This window comes from Onychostoma macrolepis, chromosome 13 (genome assembly GCF_012432095.1).
Source record: "Onychostoma macrolepis isolate SWU-2019 chromosome 13, ASM1243209v1, whole genome shotgun sequence".
Taxonomy (NCBI): domain Eukaryota; kingdom Metazoa; phylum Chordata; class Actinopteri; order Cypriniformes; family Cyprinidae; genus Onychostoma; species Onychostoma macrolepis.
In genome coordinates, this window is record NC_081167.1 from 8123543 (window position 1) to 8145842 (window position 22300).

The 22300-nt window shown below is 36.1% G+C and overlaps 1 protein-coding gene across 1 annotated transcript in view; it reads right to left on the reverse strand.

Annotated features, from left to right (window-relative positions):
- The window catches only part of ttc7a (tetratricopeptide repeat domain 7A), a 54629-nt gene extending 33302 nt beyond the window's left edge, over nt 1-21327 (reverse strand). The window contains exons 1-12 of the mRNA XM_058796868.1: nt 20841-21327; nt 18181-18355; nt 15169-15332; nt 13979-14147; nt 11796-11926; nt 11371-11495; nt 7611-7689; nt 7356-7525; nt 5651-5714; nt 4165-4302; nt 3485-3568; nt 933-1037 (exon numbers count right to left, since the gene is read on the reverse strand). Coding sequence (XP_058652851.1) covers nt 933-1037; nt 3485-3568; nt 4165-4302; nt 5651-5714; nt 7356-7525; nt 7611-7689; nt 11371-11495; nt 11796-11926; nt 13979-14147; nt 15169-15332; nt 18181-18310 — 1359 coding nt within the window. The 5' untranslated portion in view covers nt 18311-18355; nt 20841-21327. The remainder of the gene's footprint in view (nt 1-932; nt 1038-3484; nt 3569-4164; nt 4303-5650; nt 5715-7355; nt 7526-7610; nt 7690-11370; nt 11496-11795; nt 11927-13978; nt 14148-15168; nt 15333-18180; nt 18356-20840) is intronic.
- Nucleotides 21328-22300: the final 973 nt, after the last annotated feature.

Here is a 22300-nt window from a genome sequence, read left to right on the forward strand (position 1 = left end):
CCAAGTCAAATTCCGGGCTTAAATCCGATTGAGATGCTGTGGCATGACCTTAACCAGTCCATTCATGCTCGAAAACCCTCCAGTGTGGCTGAATTAAAACAATTCTTCAAAGAAGAGTGGGCCAAAATTCCTCCACAGCGCTGTAACAGACTCATTGCCAGTTATCGCAAATGCTTGATTGCAGTTGTTGCTGCAAAGGGTGGCACAACCAGTTAGATTTAGGGGGCAATTACTTTTTCACGTAGTGCCAGGCAGGTTTGGACAGCTTTTTTCCCTTAATAAATGAAATCATCATTTCAGAACTGCATTTTGTATTTACTTAGGTTATCTTTGTGTAATATTAAAATTAGTTTGAAGATCTAAATCTTTTAAGTGTGACAAATATGCAAAAAATAAAATAAAAAAACACGAAAAACCTTTTCACAGCACTGTACCTGTTTTCTATTTGAGTATATTTTAAAATGTAATTTATTCCTGTGATGCAAAGCTGAATTTTCAGCATCATTACTCCATCACTTGATCCTTCAGAAATCATTCTAATATGCTGATTTGATGCTCTAGAAACATTTTTTTTCTCTTATCAATGTTGAAAACAGTTGTGCTGCTTAATATTTTTATGAAAAATTTGATCCTTTTTTTTTTTTTCTTTTTTTTGTTAAATATAAAGTTCAAAAGAACAGCTTTATTTAAAATAAGTAGTTTGTAACATAAATGTATTTAATGTCACTTTGGATCAATTTAATGCATGTTGTTGAATAAAAGTATTAATTAATTTTTTTTAAGTTAGTGTAGAGGCTGGAACTGCTCTATATTGTAACTGCTCCAAATATAAATATTGTTTTATTTATTTTTACTGTATTATTTATTTATTTATTTATTGCTTAATGAATCTGCACATTGTGCACATGTGCTGCTTGTTGTGTTTCTCTCACCCAGTGCAGCTGGTTGATGCACACTTTTGCTGCAAGCAGAGGTGGGACGGGGTCCTGTGGTTTCATTGCTACACACTCTTTAAGCACTGACACAGCACCCTCGTTCTGTAAAATATTATTAATAATACAGCTTTCAAATATACAAACACACATGTAAGATAGTATAGTAATTCAAAATGTAGCAGTGTCACAAACCCTGCATTCATTAACATACAACAGAAGAAGCGTGAACATTCACTCATAAAAATCGTTAACCCTGGGTCATTCTGGCTTATCACTCAGTACATCCGTAAACCCTGGATGAACATTCTCATTTGCATATTCATGAGGTTAATAACATTGACTGGACAAGCAGATTACACAACAAGAGCACGACCTGTTTTAATAACTGCTTGTCTATGTGTGGAGATGTTGTCACAAATACAGTATTTGCTCTGGTTATCTTAAGACTTCTGAAACATAATACAAAACAACAACTAAACACTTGAAGGAAAATGCAGAGAGGAATTTGCCATCACCGTGAAAGCTCATGAATATTCAATGAGGCAGACACTGAGGCAGTTTATGATTGGTGGTCTATTACTACACTACTCACTCTAACTTTGTAGCACCAAATTGTTTCACATAATTCTACAGGGAGTCCACCCAAATGTTTATTTATTTTATTCAAATTTATTTATTCACCCTCATGTCGTCCCAATAATCCATACGACCCCAGCAGATGAATCAATGTCACAAAACAATACTACATACTAGTGCTGGGCGGTTTGTCCAAAAATCTGTATCACCTTTTTCTTAGGATTCTGACGGTTTCACGGTTTATCACAGAGTTTCCCTGACTGTGCCTTTATATGAATCAGAATGCATGAAACAATTGCAGAACCACTGCGTTTTGACCTCAGCTTTGTGAAATTATGCTATGCCTGATTATACATGCCTGCATGAAACAGAAACAGCAGACGAGCTGAATGAGAGTGCAAATTCATTCTCTGACAGCAGGTGGCGCTTATGGAGCAGCAGCGATAAAGCGGTTCCTTGGTTACCGCTGTAAACATAACAGCGCTGTGCTTTTAAATACCACATTAATATGCACTGTATGGAGGTAAAATGAAAAGCAAATACTTTTCTAAAGACAGTCGGTTCCCCTCAGAGATACATTTCTATAACCCCAATTCATTATTTAGGATTTTGTTCCAATATTTTGCGCATGGTGAAGTGAGTTTGTTCTGCCTGCTACAGTATTTTCTTTGTGTTCATCTTCAGCGTCTCTGGCCTCTGTTAGTGGCCGTTTACAGTTGGTTTATATGCCCAGTTAAAGAATTAGTTGTGTGTAATATTTCTAAAAGTTCTCCAACAATTAGCCAGAAGTGTATGCAGTTAAAAACGGATTTCCTCTCAATTCAGGACATTGTCTATGTTGCTTATCCACTTGTTTTAAAAAAAATCATTCAAATATATATATTTATCCATTGACTCTAGCCAAATGTTGTAAACACATTCAAGAAAGTGTTGAGAATACCTTTGACATAAATGTAAGCACGTTGTGAAGCACAGCATAAGCATGTTGTGGAGCTCAAATGAGAAGTGACAGTCTTTTGCACTTCCAAGTCACTTCCTGTGCAAACTTCACAAGGTACTCACATCATGCTTCAAAACGTGCTTAGGTTTATGTATAAACTCGACCTCTCTGAAAAATGGAGAGGCAGTTCGTTGTTGAAGAACTTTTACTAAGACTGGTGTTATATCACCTGAGAATATGACACCTTAAACAGCATAAAGATCCAAATAACCAATTTAATTACTGCAACTGTATTTTCTGTTTTCAGGCTAATTGAAAACTTTAAAGTGTTTTGGTAAAAAATAATATATACACACACATATATATATATATATATATATATATATATATATATATTTCAGTGCATCAATAGTTTATAGTTAAAAAGTTAAAGTAAAAAATAAAAGTGTAAAATTATTTTCTTTAGAAAATTTGTATTCATCCACTGGAGTTGTATTTGGAAACCTATTCACTTGTATCAGATACATTACTTTTCTAAAAATTTTAAGAAAGAAAATCATATAGATCTATGATAGCATAAGAGTGAGCAAATGATGAGAGAATTTAGATTTTGGTGGTGGTTAATTTTGGGTATCCCTTTAACCCTCTTTAAACCTTCTTTTTTTAACAAGTCTAGTTACAGTTCACCCAAAAATGAGCATTTTGTCATCATTTACTCACCCTCAAGTGTTTCAAACCTGTATGAATTCCTTTCTTCTGTTGAACACAAAAGAAAGTATTTTGAAGAATGTTAGTAACCAAACAGTTAACGGCAGCCACTCCATAATACATAATACAGAAGTCAATGGCCACCGTCAACTGTTTGGTTACCAACATTCTTCAAAATATCTTCTTGTGTATTCAACAGAAGAAATAAACTACAGGTCTGAAACAACTCGAGGGTAAGTAATAGGAATAGAATAGTTTTTTGAATGACTAATAAATGAATAGAATGATGATGATGATGATGACGACAATAGGACATGAATCTCACCTTCCCACTTGCCATCAAAGACAAGCCAAGCTGGTACCAAAGATGAAACTCATTATAGGAGAACTTCATGGCCCGCTCCAAACACTGATGACAAACAATCACACACAACATCACAGTCAGAAGGAAACTTTGAGTCAAGGAATCAGCCTTCCAAGAAAATGATAATGCGGTTGACATTGCTCAGCATAACTAGTTATTTCTAGGAAGGATCTTGTTGTTTTCAGCACGGATAGGGGATTGTGTGTATCCTGTACACATCACATAATGGCACATGCATGAGAAAGTGAGCCTAAATTTGATGAGAAAGGGATTTACATTCGACATACACGCAGGCATGTGTTGGTAATACCGAGTAATGGCAGTGGGTTACCAGTGAAATGACATGGATTCAGTTGATATTAACTGAATGAAAACATTGAACTTAGATTCAGATTCACCTGAGAACGTTTCACCATCACACAACGGCCCAACTACTGAAACAACCTGAAGGACAGGACGAAGGAGGAATGGTCAATAAGCACCCAATAAGCACGACTGGGAGAAGAGAAGAGAGAGATTGATAGGCTGAAAGAGGCGACTTGTGACAAAGGAGGAGAAAGAAGCCACTACATCAAATACAGGTCACTTGCTCCTGTTTGCAAAGCGCAGGGTCCATATGGATCTGTGCTGACTCATCTCACCTCTGACAGCATGCCGTACTGCCCCCTCCTGGCCATGGCGATGCTCAGCAGGTCATAGACGGAGGAGGCGTCCTGCATGCTGCTCTCCCTCGCCTCCTGATGCTCCGGTGTGCGGCTGATCACCGCCTCGCCACTGGCCTACATGGGACAACAGAGAGAGGGTTAGGAATATGTTAAAGCTGTGTTTCCCCATCCTGGTCCAGGAGAACCTCCAGCACTGCACATTTTAGATGACTCTCTTACTTTGCATGTTTAATTCAACTCTTTAGCTCATTAGTAAAGTGTTCAAGAACTGAACTGGGTGTCAAATAAGAACACGCACAAAATATGCAGTTTTGGGGGGCTGAAACCCTGTGTTTAAAGGGATAGTTCACCCAAAATGTATTTGTTCCAACCCTGTATGATGTTGTTGTTTTAACTCATTAAACAATAATTTTTTGGTCATTTAATTTGTTTCGTCTGAAGTTGCTTTAGGTACAAGTATCTGACAAACAAATTGAAATGATTTGTTTGTGGTAACGCTCAAAAATACACATAAACATTGCATTTTCCTATATTAAAACGTTCTAGTAAAAATGTCTGGGTCTGTATTACCAGAAAATGTCAAATATGTCAAATAAATGCAAAGTTTTACCATGGTCAGTAACCACTAGCAAAGACCACACAAATTAATGTCTAATAACCATAAATGAATCCTACATGTCTCAAAATTTGCTTTCTGTTTTGATAAACAACATAAACTATCGTTCATAATGTTTGGGGTTAGTAAGGTTTTCACGAATTAATGTTTTGATAGAAGTCTCTTATTCTCACCAGGGCTGCATTTATTTGATAAAAAAAGTGATTTAAAATGATTTTTTTACTGAATTTTCAGCATCATTACTCCAGTCAGCATCACATGATTTTTCAGAAATCATTCTAATATGCTGATTTGCTGCTCAAGAAACATTTCTTATAATCAGTGTTGAAAACATTTGTGCTGCTTAATATTTTTGTGGAAACCCTGATATATACTGTACATATTTAGTTTCCTTTGATGAATGTAAAGTTCAAAAGTAGCTTTATAAATGTATTTACTGTCACTTTTGGTCAATTTAATGTATCCTTGCTAAATAAAAGTATTAATTTGTTTTGTTTTTTAAATCTAACTTTTGAACAGCAGTGTATATCATAAGAATGTTATGTGTCAAACTGTTTCAATGTCAAATGCAGTATATTTATAATACTGGGACATCAAAGTTCATCCACCTAGAAAAATAGTCCCACCTCCAAAGGACAATTTAGAGGTCACTCTAATCTTAGTATGGAACAGAGGAATCCTCATTTTGTGTTCCACATAACAAATAACAACCAACAGGTTTGGCAAATTTTCCTATTCCTTCATAATATAGTTATGCTATGCTTCTGAAGATGCAGTTAAAGAGAAGAGACGTCACAACACAGCATGTTAAGGAAGAAAGGATGAATGTGAGGAAGACTGTCTCACCATTGATTCTGTGATGAGGAGCACCAGCACCGCCTCTTCAACCACGTCCTGTGGACAGAAAGCTCTGCAGGGTGGCAACAGGAAAAAGAAAAAACACGTCACCAAGGTGTGTGTGTGTGTGTGTGAGTCAGTCTCTAGTTACATATGTCAGTCTGTAACTGAGCTCTCTGTACTCACAGTTGTCACATTTTTAACATGTTTTATTGGTATTCTGAACAATTTTGTCTTTCTTTACAGGCTCTCTTTCTCTCATCCCTGTTTTCCCCTCTCATTCCTTTATCCTACTTCCCTCCATACCATCTGGAGTCCCATCCTAGTGTGTTACTGAACTGTCCCAGGAATGGAAATCTAGAATATTCCTTTCATCTATTCTCATTTCTGTTCTTCAGACGCATTGTCAAATGTCTCTCCATCTTTTTTCATCTCTCTTGTATTTTTCCTTTCTCTGCTTGGCGTCTGCAGACTCACAGGTACAGTTACAGTATGTTTTATTCACAACACAGCATTCCACCGTGTCTTGAATATTAAAGCAGGCAAACAAACCCCAGCGCTGTCCTCTGCTCGTCTCCTTGTTCATTGCTCTCTGATTCTAGTAATCGATCAATATGTTCCAATGGCTGATGTACACAATACAATTTAATGTGAGCAGTGATATTTACATTAAACTGCTAAAATTAACAGTTATTATTTGAGCTTGACAACGCATACTGATATACTATTTAAGATTGTTTTCTTCTTTTTCTTTGTCTGAGACAAAAGTTCTAAAAGTAACTCATCCTAGAGACTGCCAAACTCACTTTTCACAGCTTTTCAGGATGTTCTGAAGGTATCCTATATTTTTTTATGACTGATCAGGCTTACAATTCTCCTGTATTTGTTCCATTATCTGTCTACCTATCTGTCAATGTGTTAAATCATGCTAGCAATGTGCTAAAACATGCTAGCAATGTGCTAAAACATACTAACATAGGCTACTATGTTAAAACATTTTAACAGTTCTTAAACATGGTAAACTATTAAAATATTTAAAAATTTTAGAAACACGCTAAAAATGCAAGGAATGTCATAAATCATGTCAGCAACTTGCTAAATCATTATGGTAATGTGCTATAATCCTAGCAACATGTTAAAACATCGTAGCAACATACTAAATCATGCTAGCAATGTGATAGGGTACACTAGAGACATATTAACGTGATAAAACATGTTAGCAACATGTCAAAACTGCTTGAAATGTGATCAATGTTGCAATCAACATGCTAAAGCATGCTATAAACATGGTAATGTGTAAAAAAAAAAAAAAAAAAAAAAGTTAAACATGCTAAAAATGTTAACAATACTCTGCTATATATTATTAAGCATGTTAACAAAAACTAAGAACATGCCAGCAACTGTAAGTTAAAAATGCCAATTAAGCAACAAGCAGCAGGTGGTTTTGTAAAGGTCTAATGGTTTTATGTGAGTCTGATGAGGTCTAATTAGGTCTAAATTAGTTTTTATTGTACTGTCTGACTTTTCATGACTTAGCTTAGTAAAACATTCAAACTTCAAGCTTTTAAAAATTATTTTAAATATGTCAAGTCATCAAACTTTACTTTACTTTGTTGTGCTTTTATTTTCTGATTATGCTTTAGATATTGTTTAGATATGTACATGAAAAATGAGTTTGAATATACAGAGAATGGGAATGGAAAGAGAGTCTGACCCCTCAGTGTTGTAGTGCTGTGGTGGTCTGGATGAGGGGTAGATGGCGTTTTTGGGGTGTGTGGCTCCTTCTCTCTTCAGCCAGCCGGGTGGTGGAGGAGACAGTGGACCCCAGTACGCTTCCTCACACACCGAGCCCAGCAACACTTCTGCAAGTCTGCATGCTACTGTCTGAACAGCACGACACAACAGACAACAACCTCTAACTCCTGCTGTGTGATTGTGAGCATCAAAAACCTCATTACCCAGATCTCACCTTACGAAAACTCTGAGAACCCCGACTCTCCACAGCCCTCATGACCCGCCGCAGCTGCTGAGTTCCCTGAGCCAAGTGACTAAAACACAAATAGGCACAAGTGATTGTGGGAAGTAAAATAATTGAAAAATAAGATGAAGACTGACTTAACGGATGGACAATATAACACTAATGATTATTATATCATGTGTCATATATATATGTGAGCGTGTGTCAGTTATTATTAAGAAGAGAGACAGAAGGGGGTGGATGAGGATGATGGATTATGACAAACTTTAGTTTGCAATGGCATGTCAGTGTCCTGCTCACTGCAGACTCTACTGTATACAGTGGATATTGCTTACAGTATGCAGTGTTGCCAAGTTTGTGGTTTTTCCACGGAATTGGGCTACTTTTATACTGCGGACTGTTTTTCAGTCCCGGGGTTGAAGTGTAATTCTCTGACCACCTGGAACGTAATTTTGACTCAGGTGAAACTCCCTGGAATGTTTTTTTTAATTATTATTTTGAACAATTTTGAGAGGCATTTCCCCCTGGAATGCGATTGGTCGAGTTTTGAGTACCAATTGGGCTGGTTTTGTTATGTAGACCTGGCAACCCTAGTAGTGTTACGTGTTGTTACTAAATAAGCGCACAACGAAAGAGAATCCACAAAAACAGAGTCTTTTAATGAGAATTCACACAAGGAACAGCAATAATCCAGGCGCGAGGGATAGCAAACACGTAGATCAAATAATAGCAGACAAAAAACAAAGATGAACACAGGCTTTAAATACTAAACGTAATCAAGGGGAAACAGAAACAGGTGTGGAGCTAATCAACTAATCAGGGGAACTAAGGAAACTAGGTCAAACTGTAACAAGTAGTATGTTACAGTATGGCTTTTTATAATCTCTGGGAAAAAGTAGGTTACTTTTATTTTTTATTCACACACACACACATATATTACATATATTATACATATTTTTGTTTTTGATTAATTTAATGCATCCTTGCTAAACAAAAGTATTAATTTCTTTATTTTGATCTTAAAATTTTTCTTAAATCTTGATAGCTTGATTAAATGTCAAGAAGATTTCAAAATTCACAGCTGTTTCAACAGGTTATTTTGTGGATTATCAAATGGATGATCAAGTCATGTCCATTGCATTATACTGTATGAAACAACAGGTATCTCAATTTTTATTTTTATTTTTTTTTTATGTCTTACGTACAGTGCCCTCCAAAAGTATTGGAACAGTGAAGAGAAAATTGCTCTGTTGGCTGTGGAGTCAAGACATTTACAAATATGATCAAAAGATGAATATGAGACAAAACTACAGAATGTCACATTTTATTATTGGGTGATTTAACACATAAACACATAGATGTTTTACCAGCTAAGAAGTTCAGCACTTTTAGAGTTTTATCCCTCTATCTGATGTGAGCATAAGTATTGGAACAGTTGCCTCACAGGTCTTTCTAAGTGATCAGCTGTGTTCTGTTGCATTAATTCTTCAGATATTAAAAGCAGGGAATGTGTCGTATCAGTTATATCCATTACTTCTGCATTCTGAATCTAGCATTCGATGATGACACACACAAACCAGGATGAAGATGAGGGAGCTGACTTTGAGAGAAAAGCAAGCAATTTGGATGCTAAAAGAAAAGAGGAAGTCAGTTAGAGCTGTAGCAAAAACAAAGGGCATTGAGAAATCAAGAGTTTGGAAACCACCAGCGACACCAGCAACCAACAACTACCTGATCGGCTGAGAAAACAACAGTAGTTGATGACAGACAAATCATAAAAGCTGTGAAAATTAACCCTAAAAGACGTGTCTGTAAAATCACCTACAACTTCCAGAAAGCTGGGGTGATTCTCTGACAATCTACTGTCCTCAGGAGACTTTGACACAGAATTACAGATGCTACACAGCAAGATACAAACCTCTGACCAGCTCCAAAAATAGAAAGGCAAGATTAGAGTTTGCAAAAAAGCACAAAGGTGAGCCAGAAGAGTTTTGGAACTGTGTTTATGGACCGATGAGACAAAGATGAACCTTTATCTAAGTGATGGGAAAGCAAAAGTGTGGAGAAAAAAAGGGAACTGCAATGATCCCAAGCATACAGCCCCATCTGTAAAGCATGGTGGAGGTGGTGTCATGGCATGGGCATGCATGGCTGCCTCTGGAACAGGCCCTCTCAACTTTACTGATGACTTGATGTATGATGACAGTAACAGAATGAATTTGGAAGGGTACAAAACCATCTTGCCTACCAATATTCAAGAAAATGCCACCAGATTCATTGGGAAGTGCTTCATATTGCATCAGGACAATGACCCAAAACACCCTTCCAGTTCAGTCAAGGAATTTATCAGGGCAAAGAAATTATAAAAAGTCTTAGATTGCCCAAGTCAATCTCCAGATTTAAATCCGACTGAACATGAATTTCACCAGCTGGAGAGGAGAGTAAAGGCAGAAACTCCCCAAAACAAGCAACAATTGGAATTGGCTTCATTAAAGGCTGGGAAAAGTATTTCAAAGGATGAGACCAAGAGTCTGGTGATGTCTATGGGTCACTGACTCACTGCTGTGATTGTGCGCAAGGGATCTGCAACTAAATAATAGCTTTTAATCTTTTATATCTGCCTTATGTTCAACTGTCCCAATACTTATGCTCACATCAATGAGTGGGATGAACTCTAAAAGTGCTGTTCTTTTTATTTGGTAAAACATGTATGTGTCGAAACGGCTAATAATAAAATGTGACATTCTGTAGTTTTGTCTCATATTCATCTTTTCATCATATTTGCAAATGTCTTGACTCCACAGCAATTTTGTCTTCACTGTTCCAATACTTTTGGAGGGCACTGTATCTCCATAAGCTAAAGTTCTTCAACAACACCAAAAAAGAAATGTGTTCTTTTACATTTACATTATATCAGAATTGTAATACATTCACATTATACTAGATATTTTTAGACTGTAATAACGGTTATTATTAAAATGGCCATTATTAGTGATTTGCTGCAAAAACACTTTTGTTACAAAAAGACTAAAGTCCAAAAATGTGTGTAGTGTTATTATATATCATTATTGTGAGTTTGCTTTTGATTGATTTTAGTGTTTGCATTTCCCCTGTCTTTTGATGCACATTTGAGAAATATAGAACTGTATTTATAGCATTTACAGTCACAGATTTCTGTCTCAGAGCACTGGACTGTTGTGAAGAAGAGGGAAGGGCAGCTGAGACAAGTAAAGAGCACTATGCAGAAATCTATCTCTTTTCAGTGTCTTTATAGACTATACTGCACATATAATATGCTACATGTGCACACATATTCCGTTCTGACACAATTTACATGTTATTTTGTTTTCTTTCTGGAATAGAAAAAAATAATGTTTTTTAATATGTTTATGATCTGCTAATTTAATCCACTGACAGTCCTAAAGTTGTAGTATGTCAGCATGCCATTTCAAACAAAGCTAATTTTAGAGTGACTGAAAACAAGATCTCATATATAAAATCACTTGTGTAATAACACTGACACCTGCTGGACACGACTGGCACATCCACACCACACACTGGTCATGTTGACACAAGAATACCAGTGGTGTGTTTACACGGTCCCAGTCATACAGTTTATTCACATGGAGTCCATAAATTGATTAAGTCAAGCTGTGCAGTGAATACTGTATGTGCATGGCTGCATGAGTGCTCAATATAAAGGGCAGAGAATTGTGGGTACAAGTCTGAGAGTAGTAACGTGCACGCTCACCCTTTTCTCAGCAGCGACAGGTATGCGCTCTGAAGAGCTGCCTGCAGAAAAAAGCCTGGGTCCACATCAAAATTTTGGAGTAATGAACCGCTTTTAGCGGTTTTGGAACTTGGCGTGCAAACAGTCTAGTGAACAAGACACATATGCAATGTAATGATGGCCGGAAATGAACACAGATAAATACAAAAATGTACCAATTTTAGATTCTATAGATAACATATAATACACACAGAACACATTCATGCATTTACAGTCAGTGCTTATAAAAGTGAAATGTCTCTTTAAATTTCAATCAGTCATGCACGAGATACTGAAAACGCAGCGAGACACACCAAGAAAACAGTTAGAGACATGTCTACACAGAAAAACATGTTCTGAGTAAACCAGCCCCTGACAAGATGTAAAACACACACACACACACAGACCTTGTCAAGCTCTTGCAGGTACAGCAGGCCAGCATCACAGGCCATGAGGTAACAGGACAGGCACTCTTCCTCTCTCTCGGACAGTCTAACACGGGAAGCACCTGACATAGACTGATGGTCCAAAGACAAACCTGAACATTCATGGAGAACAATTAGGTTAAGACTCACTTCATAGTAATTTGGGACAATAACTGTACAAGAGAGAATGAAATATAGTTTAGGCATGGAGCCAAGACGTGCAAAATGAACACAGCAAAGCACTACATCTCAAATTACAGGACTGCTGATTAGACTTAATTAGATATGTGGAATAAAAATGGATTTATATGTTTGGTACAGTCTATTCTTAATCGGTATATGCCAATTAATACATGTAATTGAGAAACACCATGAGGGCAAATATCTGTTTATCAAACATATCTTTTTAAATGACATTAGCGGGACTTTCATCATTTATTCAGTCTGTCTGGAACATTCCGTCTGGGTCACATCCAGAGCTTCAGCAGGGCAAGATGAACCTCCTAGAAAATGCTTTGATATCTCAGATTTCCCAAGACTTCTGCCTACATTGAATTTTCCCCGAAGTCACTAGTTCCATCCAAATATGAGGAAGTACACAGAGGAGAACTAAAAATGAGGAACTGTGCAATTAGTGTAACTTTACCACATGACTACTGTTAAAAAGTGTTCCCCATCTATACCAATCCGAAGAGAAGACTTGTAGACAGCAATCATAATTAACACTCAACAAGTGCCTAATGCAAGTGAAACTGGCTTTGATGAGCAGAGAAAATAGAACTGTATAAGGAACTACAACACAATACAAGATAGACAGATAGATAGATAGACAGATAGATAGATAGATAGATAGATAGATAGATAGATAGATAGATAGATAGATAGATGTCATTATTTGATATGTGATGGTAACTGATGATGCTGACTACCCTCAGTAGTTAACTTATTAGTAAACACAGCAGTGAGTTAATGCAATATTTACTATAGGTCTGTCAGAGTGGAATGGCTGTCACAAACTGTGCCTGCTGAGTCTCTCAAGGGACTGATTCTGGGTGGCTTCTGCTTCCTACGCTAGAGAAGCTAATATTACACTTTCTGATAATATGTGTATGTGTGTGAACCTTTAGTGGGGGTTTACATGGCAGGGTCCATATAAAAACCAGTCAGAAAGTCTGTGGAAGTAACTTGAAACTTCTGTTTCAATACAACAATTCAGTGAAATTTAGTGCCAACAATTACTACATAATTATTACATAATTGGCATTACCCTGTTAGTTTGGGGATTTTTAAAAAACGAAACAAAATTTATGAATATTTCAATAGGCCTATGTGTTCCTTATTGTGGGAGTACAATGGTACTGATGTTGTCAGGTGGTAATTCCATATACATACAGTACTGTAAATACTTGGTAGCACATACTTTTTTGCACTTGTGAGAGAATGTTATGTATTAAAAATCATGGAAAATTAGAAAATAAGGGACATTACGCAAATACAGGATGAGTAAAATGCTGGAAAAACCCGTTTTTAAATGATAACTAAAGATATATATATATATATATATATATATATAGAAGCTTCCCTGTAGACAATGACGTAAAACTGCCTTTTTTAACCCCCTGTGGTTACATTCTGTCCAAGGATATGATATAAGAAATGACACACTCCTATCCATACACTTCTCTATGGTTGCAATGCTTTCTTTCAGTGTACACTTTAGCCTGGGTATGAATCCAATAAAAGCATGCCTGAAGCAAATATTCAGTGGAATGGAGCAATGGAAATTACTTAATAACTCTATAAATACACATTAAAATTGCTCTGGCAGTTAAAAGTACCATATTAGGAACTTTGTCTTTTAACTTTAGCGTCTAATGGACTAAATAATAATTTATTGTTTTTCAATTAAGAGCCACTACACCTCATTAAACCTCAGAGAACTTTTACATTTTTCACACAATTAATATTGCCAATTTTTTTAAAGCGGTTGTGTCAATGCTGAACGGTTACAGGAAGCTACAACACATTCTATAATTAGCTGAATATTTAGACCTCTTGCATAACTCTATACAGTATGTTAATTGCCTTGTCATCATAACTTAATTATACAATAATGAGGGAGGATTACTGTAATGAGCTGTTAGTGATTTCTCAACTGTTCATACCTTTGATGACAAAGGCCTCTGCCAGCATGCGTAGTTGGTAGACAGGCTTCTCGTGGCGGGTGAAATCATCCACACCTGCTCTGGCACACATGCCCTGGGCGTCCCTGTAGCGTCCCTGAACATAATGCACTTTAGCCAGCAGGAGCAGAGCTTCATTCAGGTAGTGCGGCTACAGGGGAAGAGACAGAAAATCACTGATAATTAGGGCTGAACGATTTGAGGAAAAAATCGAATTGTGATTTTTACAATAAAAATTGTGATTGCGATTTCAAAATGTTTATAGGGCTGCTCAATTTGGCCAAATGTTTGTGATTATATATCAATATGGCTATAAAATGTTATTATTATTTTTTATTATTGTATAAAAATATATACATTACTAAACACTAATGAAATAAAAAATAAAAAAGTTAAGGATTTATGATTTTTAAATGTTGAACTACCAAATTTTTGTTTTGGCAGAAAACATGGATTCCGTAAAGCTTCTTTTTTGTTAATCAGTATTTCACATTACAAGTATGGGAAGATGGTTGGCACTTCACAAATGTGCGTTAAAGCGAGAGAGATGAGTTTGTGTGGAGCAACATTTACTGTAAACTGAACTGCTCTGAGACACTGAAAACAGCAGATCATGAGCTGCTCACGTATAAATGAACACAGTGCCATACTTCACTCTGAAACACATACTGCATATATTTATTTAATTAAGTCCGTCTTTGGAAATTTTCAATTGCATTAAGCCATTTCACGACTTCGGTTTTATTTTGATTAATTGTGCAACCCTACTGACAATTTAAAGAGAAAATAAATGTATAGATGACATGCAAGCACTACCAGGTTTTTGCATCCCTCTAAATTTTCTTCTAACAACAAGGACAAAAAAAAAAAAAACATACATTTTCTGTTTTTCTTTAAATGATAAAATATCAAACAATACAGTATTAGTAAATGTGCAAATCAATACAGTTCAAATAAATAAATGTTGCACTATTGTTTGCAGATACTTATTGGTTTGATATTTTGTTATCTAACTAAGTTAATAGAACTGATGGAATTTAAGTACACAAAACTGAACTAAATTCCCAAAAGTGCTTCTGCAATCCATAAATTCTTTCTTCTCTTTCTGAGAGATGCTTAACTGACAGAGAGACTTGAGAAACAGAGAAACTCAGGAAGGTGCTGTGCCAGACCTCCAGGCGTCCTCTGCTTAGGATGCTGTCGAGGTGAGCTTTGGCTCGGGCTAGTTTAGGCTGTGATTGTTCAGTCAGAAACGTCGAATTCTTCAGCAGGGTCATGTTCTCCAGTAGACATTCTTCCAACAGAGCTTCTGCCAGCAGCAGCGTCCTGTAATCATCTACAGACAAACAGAGAGGGAAGTTGGGCAAAGGTTGAAGAAGAATGACTAGAACATGCTTGATGTTGGCTGATTATGGTACCTTCTTTGGGTTACTTTAAGGATAAAATGCTCACCAGCAACACCAGCATTTTTCATCCAACGGTGGACTTTATCATGACAGAATGTCTAGCTTGGATACTAATCTACAACAGCATTCTGACCAGGCTTAGAGAGTTAAGTGTATTTGTTTTAACATAAAAGTACACAGTACAGCAAGAAGGTGCTTCGAAAATATTAACTTTGCCTTCATGCATATTTTGTATAAACACTGTGGATGAGGTGTTTCCTGTTTGGTTCAACTTTTCACTCCCTAATGAATCTAGACTTGTGTTATACTGTATGTCAGGTTTATGCATGACGTTTCCTTACTGAATATGAAGTAACTACAGTACATCACTTAAAAACCTTTGATAGCATTTGTAAAATACACTGAATACTGTTCTGTGGCCACCTTTTACTGACTGAGTTTGTTTCCCCGCAGTCTTTGCAATGGTGAAACAAGACGTGCTGGGTCAGAGATCGGATTTGGACAGTGGTGGACACACCTCCTGGGAGTGCCATGTGTAAACCTCTAGATTACTGCTGTTGATTTAACAATGAACATGAGACATGTTTAAGCAGCATGTTTACCTTTTACCACCTTTGTGAAATTGAGAAAGTGAGAAAACTGGGTTTTTAATTCTAAATCTTAAAGAGATAGTTCATCCAAAAAAGTAACATTTATTTACATTTGTCATGCCACTGTAGGCCAAATTGAGTTTTTTTTCACCCCTGTGGAACACAAATTTAGCAGGCAGTCCAAACTCCTGTTTTCCTTAGAATGAAAGCATATACTGTAAAATTTATGGTAAAAAAAAAACGGCAGCTGTGGTTGCCAGAATTTTACCGTAAAAAATACGGTAGCAACATTTTAGGTTTTGTGGTTTTAACATAAATTTACAGGTAAATACAGTAATTTCATTAACTGATATAATGTTAATATAACCTATTGAAGTACTGAAATCTTTGTACCTTTGTAATACACTGATAAACACCAAAAGCAGGTGGTGATGAGAGCCACATGATGAACCAAAGCCCATCACAAGCAGCTTTTAAATATTAACATATATAGAAGGTGCACAGTGTCATTCACACAAACAATAAACACCATCATGGTAACACACATGAAACTTAAATAATGCAATAAACATTAATTTAACAACATTAGATGTAACATACAACTCTAATGTACAAAACTGATCAGAAAAAACTAAGAAGAAACATAGGCCTAGTTATTTCAAAAACAACAAAAAAAACATCAAACTTGAAATGTAGCGCAGGGAATTCTGGGAATGTCAATTTAGGGTTATTCACTGTAAATTATACGTTCTTTTTCACTTCCAAAAACGGTATACTACTGTATAATTACATGTAATGTCCAATACAGTTTTTCACCGCATAGGGGAACTTACCGTTAACCATTTAACAGGTTTTTACTGTAGCATTTTTACAGTGTTTTACCTTTAAATTCAAAGTATTTTTTTTTACAGTGTACACTACCATTCAAAATGTTTTTGAAAGAAGTCTTTTATGCTTACCAAGGTTACATTTATTTGATCAAAAATTCTGTAAAACAGTCATATTTTGAAATCGTATTACAATTTAAAAGAACTGCTTTCTGCTTTCTACTATTTTAAAATGCAACGTATTCCTGTAATGCAAAGCTGGATTCTGTCTTTAGTGTCACATGATCCTTCAGAAATGATTATAACATGCTGATTTGGTGCTCAAGAATGATTTTTCATTATTATCAATGTTTTAAAAAATGTATTTGAAACATAGATCTTTTGTAACATTATAAAGGTCTTTGATCAATTTCATGCATCCTTACTGAATACAAATTGTACTTTTTTCAGTAACAAAAATCTTACTGACAGTATGCATAAAGAAGGGTGTCCATGAATTGAATGCATAATGTACAACAGGGGTCATCAAGCTCAGTCCTGGACACCCGGTGTCCTGCAGAGTTTAGCTCTAACTTGCCTCAACACACCTTACTGGAAGTTTCAAGTATACCTAAGACCTTGATTAGCTGCTTCAGGTGTGTTTGATTATGGTTAGAGCTAAACTCTGCAGCACACCGGCCCTCCAGGACCAAGTGTGGTGACCACTGATGTACATCAACTGGTGGACACTTTGCTATTCCATAATGCCCCAGGACTTGAGAAAGCCAAAAGTTTGGTAAGAAAAAGCAAGGAAGTATAAGTTTGGCAGGACCAAGAAAGTTGTTTCTCAGAGTAAAATTGTAGTTGTTTAACAACAACACCAGGGTAACAGCACCGGGTAAAAGGCCAATGCCAACAGTAGTGTGTCTGGGAAAGTATTTATAGCCTGCTACACATCTGCATCAACATAATAGTGGAGGAACACGCCATCAAATTCAGTACATACCCTAAAATGAGGGTGAGTAAATTATGACACTATTGCTTTAAGTAGCTTCTACCTGTATTAACTAAAGGGTGTGTGCATGCATTTACAACTCTGATTCACATGAGTAACTGGCTTTATACACACAGTCAGTCAGTCTCTCTCTCTCTCTCTCTCTCTCTCTCTTCCTCTGACAAATCAAATCTAAACGCAAAAACTGAAGTCTCAATAAGTGCATGTGAATTTCTGTAACTGATATCAGCACATTAGTAAACATGGGCAGAGTTTAACAGAAAGGTGCAAAGTTCATGCGGAACAAGACACACACGCTCTCTCACTCATCACTGCTGGCTCTCCTCTATTCGATTCTATTCTATTCTATTGTGGCACGCGCACTTACCGTCGTCGTGCAGGCGCGCGGCAGCGAGCTGCTCCAGTAAAGACGGTATTTTGTCCCACTGACACTCCGCGCGGCAGCGCTCGACCTCCGCCTCTAAGCGGTACTGAGAGAAGGAGAGCCGCGATGACATCCCGCCCGCGTCTCTGTGTCCGCGCTCCAGAGGAGTGACTGCCGACTGACAACGGGAAACTCACTGAGCATGTGCAAACAAACATTACAAGTCTTTGCCCATTTCAGTGACTAAAGAATATTGATCATTCCCGTTAATAATTCAGTAAAAGTTGGAACATTATTATTTCTCTTAAAGCTACATTTAGTCGAGTTTTCCAGCCCAGTTGCACCAAACTTTGTAAAACACATTAAATTTCACTCAGCGTTCTCTCGTGACATTTATTTTATTTTATTTAATATTCTAATATCATCAGCATTTATTTATTTAGTAGCCTGCACAGTAGGCTACATTTGAAAGAACTTTAAGAATATCGGGATATTATAGCTTAACATCATTCAAGCTTTTTTATGATAAAATTTAAGGGTTAGAACTAAAACGTTTAATCAAAGTCCCTTTAAGGGTATTCTATAGTGTTTGGTTTAATCTAAGTATGAATGAAAAGTGTCATAATTCATATTAGCCTATCTGTGGAAAATATTAGGCTGAATATATTATTATAATTATAGAGATATGAGTAATTTCTTGTCTTATCGGTTGCGCTAATATTCAACAGCATGTTGGGCTCGTGAATATGAATCAAGTTGTCTGCTTTCGATCAAATGAACTGATTTGAGGAATCAAAACGTGGGCGGTGACAGGCCTATAGCTAATGGCATCGGTTTTATGCAAATAGCTACATTTTCCCATTTTCACTACGGATATGCAAAATTAAGGTTTTTGCATATGGTTGCTAGTCCTGGGGTTTGACAAATAGGCTATTTTAGAACTGAGGAAAAATTCCATGACTTAATTCCTGTTCACTTTCCAATTATTTTTTTCAACCCTGGAAATTCCATTTCTAATATTCCCTCATATATTCACAGGTTAGTGGGAAGTCTATAACTCCCTGTTAAGAAAAAATGTAATAGAAAAAATAAATAAATAAATACAATGCATTGCAATGCTCTTAAAACTTCTAAAATCAGTCCAGCTGCTGGTCTCACTGATTTAGGCTAGTCTGATCTTCCTGGCCATGCTGGTCTTATCCATTTCTCCTATGTCTGTTGTTGCTTCAAGTTGGTCATTATTTGGTGCAAGATGGTCATATAACCAATATGTTCCAAAACCCAGCTGAACCACCTGTATGTTGATAATAACCATCTTGGAGCAGCTAAAAACAACCAGAAACCAGCTATAGACCAGACTTATATGAATAATTCCCCCCACAAATGAAAATTTGCTGAAAATTGACCTTGGCCTATCCAAAATAGGCCTATATGAGTTTGTTTCTTCATCAGAACAGATTTAGAAAAAAATGTATATCACTTGCTCATGAATGGATCCTCTGTAGTGAATGGGTTCAAACAGCTGATAAAAACATTACAATAATCGCCTTGTGAAGTAAAAAGCTGCACGTTAGTAATTAACAAATTCATCAAGATGTTTTAACATTAGAACTGTTGCTTCCAGGTAAAATACAAGACGTCTATCCGTAATATTGTTTTCTCCAGCGAAAAACGTTGTCTTGAATCAGGAGAGAAATATGCACAGATCAAGCACCATATATAAGTAAAAATAGTCCATAACAGTTCTAAACAATGTCAGTAGATTTTTCTGTGAGAGGACAACAGGGGATGGATTTTTTACTGGAAGAAGCATTGTTATGGATTATTGACTGGTAATTTAAAGTAAAAATAAATTAATATTGGATTTGTTTCTTATAAACACGCAGCTTTTCCATTCACAAGACATTAGTGGATGGATGGGAGTCGTGTGGATTACTTGTGGATTACTGTGATGTTTTTATCAGCTGATTGGACTCTCATTCTGACGGCACCCATTCACTGCAGAGGATCCATTAGTGAGCAAGTGGTTTATAAATTTCTCCAGATCCATTCAGGCAAAGAAAGAAACTCATCTACATCTAAGATGCCCTGAGAATGAGTCCATTTTCAGCAATTTTTCGTTTTAGGACAACTATTCTTTCAAAAAGAAATAACACTCACAGAACTAAGTCTCAGTCTTGTGACATGAATGTATTAAGTGTCTGTTTAGACCGTAAATGTAGTTAAACAGGTTTTTTTTTTTTTACAAAGCAAGGCCTTGTCCTTGACGACTAGCTTATATCCTATGGCTATTTCCCTGAAATCCCTCCACTGCTGGATGACTAAATCTATTTAACCAATTATATTGTGTAAACTATTTGCAGGGCTTGTTGTAATTGAATTATCAGATCAAGAGAGGGAGCCGCTTCCATCATAGTCATGAGTCTGTTTAGATGAAAATACAGACTAATTTGATGCAAACACCTTCCACAGAATGCAAATGGCAATAAAATGAGACGTCTGTCCTCAATCCTACGAGACAGTGGCACCATCTAGTGGACGACAAACTGAGCTTCAAAGCTTTGATTGAGCAACACATGTACACTCACGAAACCCTAGCCTATAACATGGACTGCATTTTAATGTTCTTACTAACTTATTGATTTATTGCTTTAAGGTCACACCTGCTAGCTCTGAAGTCATCTGCATGCTGGTGTAGCGTAACTCCTGAACTTCGACAAAATTCAACTCCCACATTTATATATCAGAGTGATATCGTGTGGGCAGGTGGAACAATTTATGCCAAAAAACACATTTGGAGTACTTTTTAAGTAGTGCATTAAATGCATATTTTTCCCCAGCTATCAAAATAACATGGGTTTTATAAACTTCATAAAGTCCAATAATGAAACAATCACTCATCCACCGCCTATAAAATATCCATTACCCCCCTACATTCAATACTCGGAGTGCTACGGTTGCTAGGGAACATCACGCACTACTGCTATCCTAAAGTCTCATTTCTACAACACCAAGAACGAACCAGCCGTCGGAAAATAGCTTTGGCCCTCTCATTTTCTTTGCAGAGGTTTGCCATGCAGATGACCGTGGTGATTGATTAACTAGGCTTAAAATCATCATCATCTGAGAGTTATAAGTGAGCTCATTCATTCCTCGGCTATGCAGTGTGTGGATTATTACTGACCAGCGCGCTAGACTCGGCTTTATGACGCACTACTCAAATCCAATCAGCGCGCAGCCGTCCTGACCTGGAAAAAAATCTGCAATATTTATCTTTTTTTTTTCTTTGAAATTTGAGAATGTAATTCTTAGGCTCAATAGGATAAACAAAATTACATAAAATTAATTAATTAATAATAAAAAAAAAAACACTGAGCCAATTCGGTATATTTTCTTATACTTATATATTTCTTATAAATATATATAGCACTTGCATATTGCTCTTTTGTTGATTTTGATTGCTTCCATTGCATGCTTCCATTCAATTGCTTCAAATGCATTTTTTTAAGCGCCTGCTAAATGACTAAATGTTAATATAATTAGCTTTTAGGTTTAGAATTTTGTGACTTTTCAGTCAGGTTTTGGTATTTAATCATTTTAAGTATATAAGAGCAAGACATATTTTAACGGGTTGCTATAATTATTATTATTATTATTGCTGGAAAATTAGGTATAGCTTTTAATATAGTGCTTTTTTTTCTTCCAACTTTATTAAATTGATTGAAAAAATTAATTACATTAAAAACATTTCCAAAAGATGTTATTCCAATAAGAGTTTACAAAGAAGCTGAGCCACTAGAATTCAGTATATTTCCTTATACATCGTTGAAATTTAGCTTTACAGGATTACATTTTCTGTCCCTTTTCAGTCAGATTTTGGTATTTTATTATTTTATATTACGTTTTTTTATTATTGTTGTAAAATTCGGTATAGTTTTTAATATAGTGCTTTTTTTCTTCTTCCATCCTGATATGTAACACATTATATTTTTACTGTGTTCACATAAAATAAAACATTATAAAATGTAATTAAATTAACACATTTTAAAAAGCATTTATTATAGAGTTTACGTAAATGCTAAACATATTTTAACATTTTTATTATTGCACCCATTATTTTATT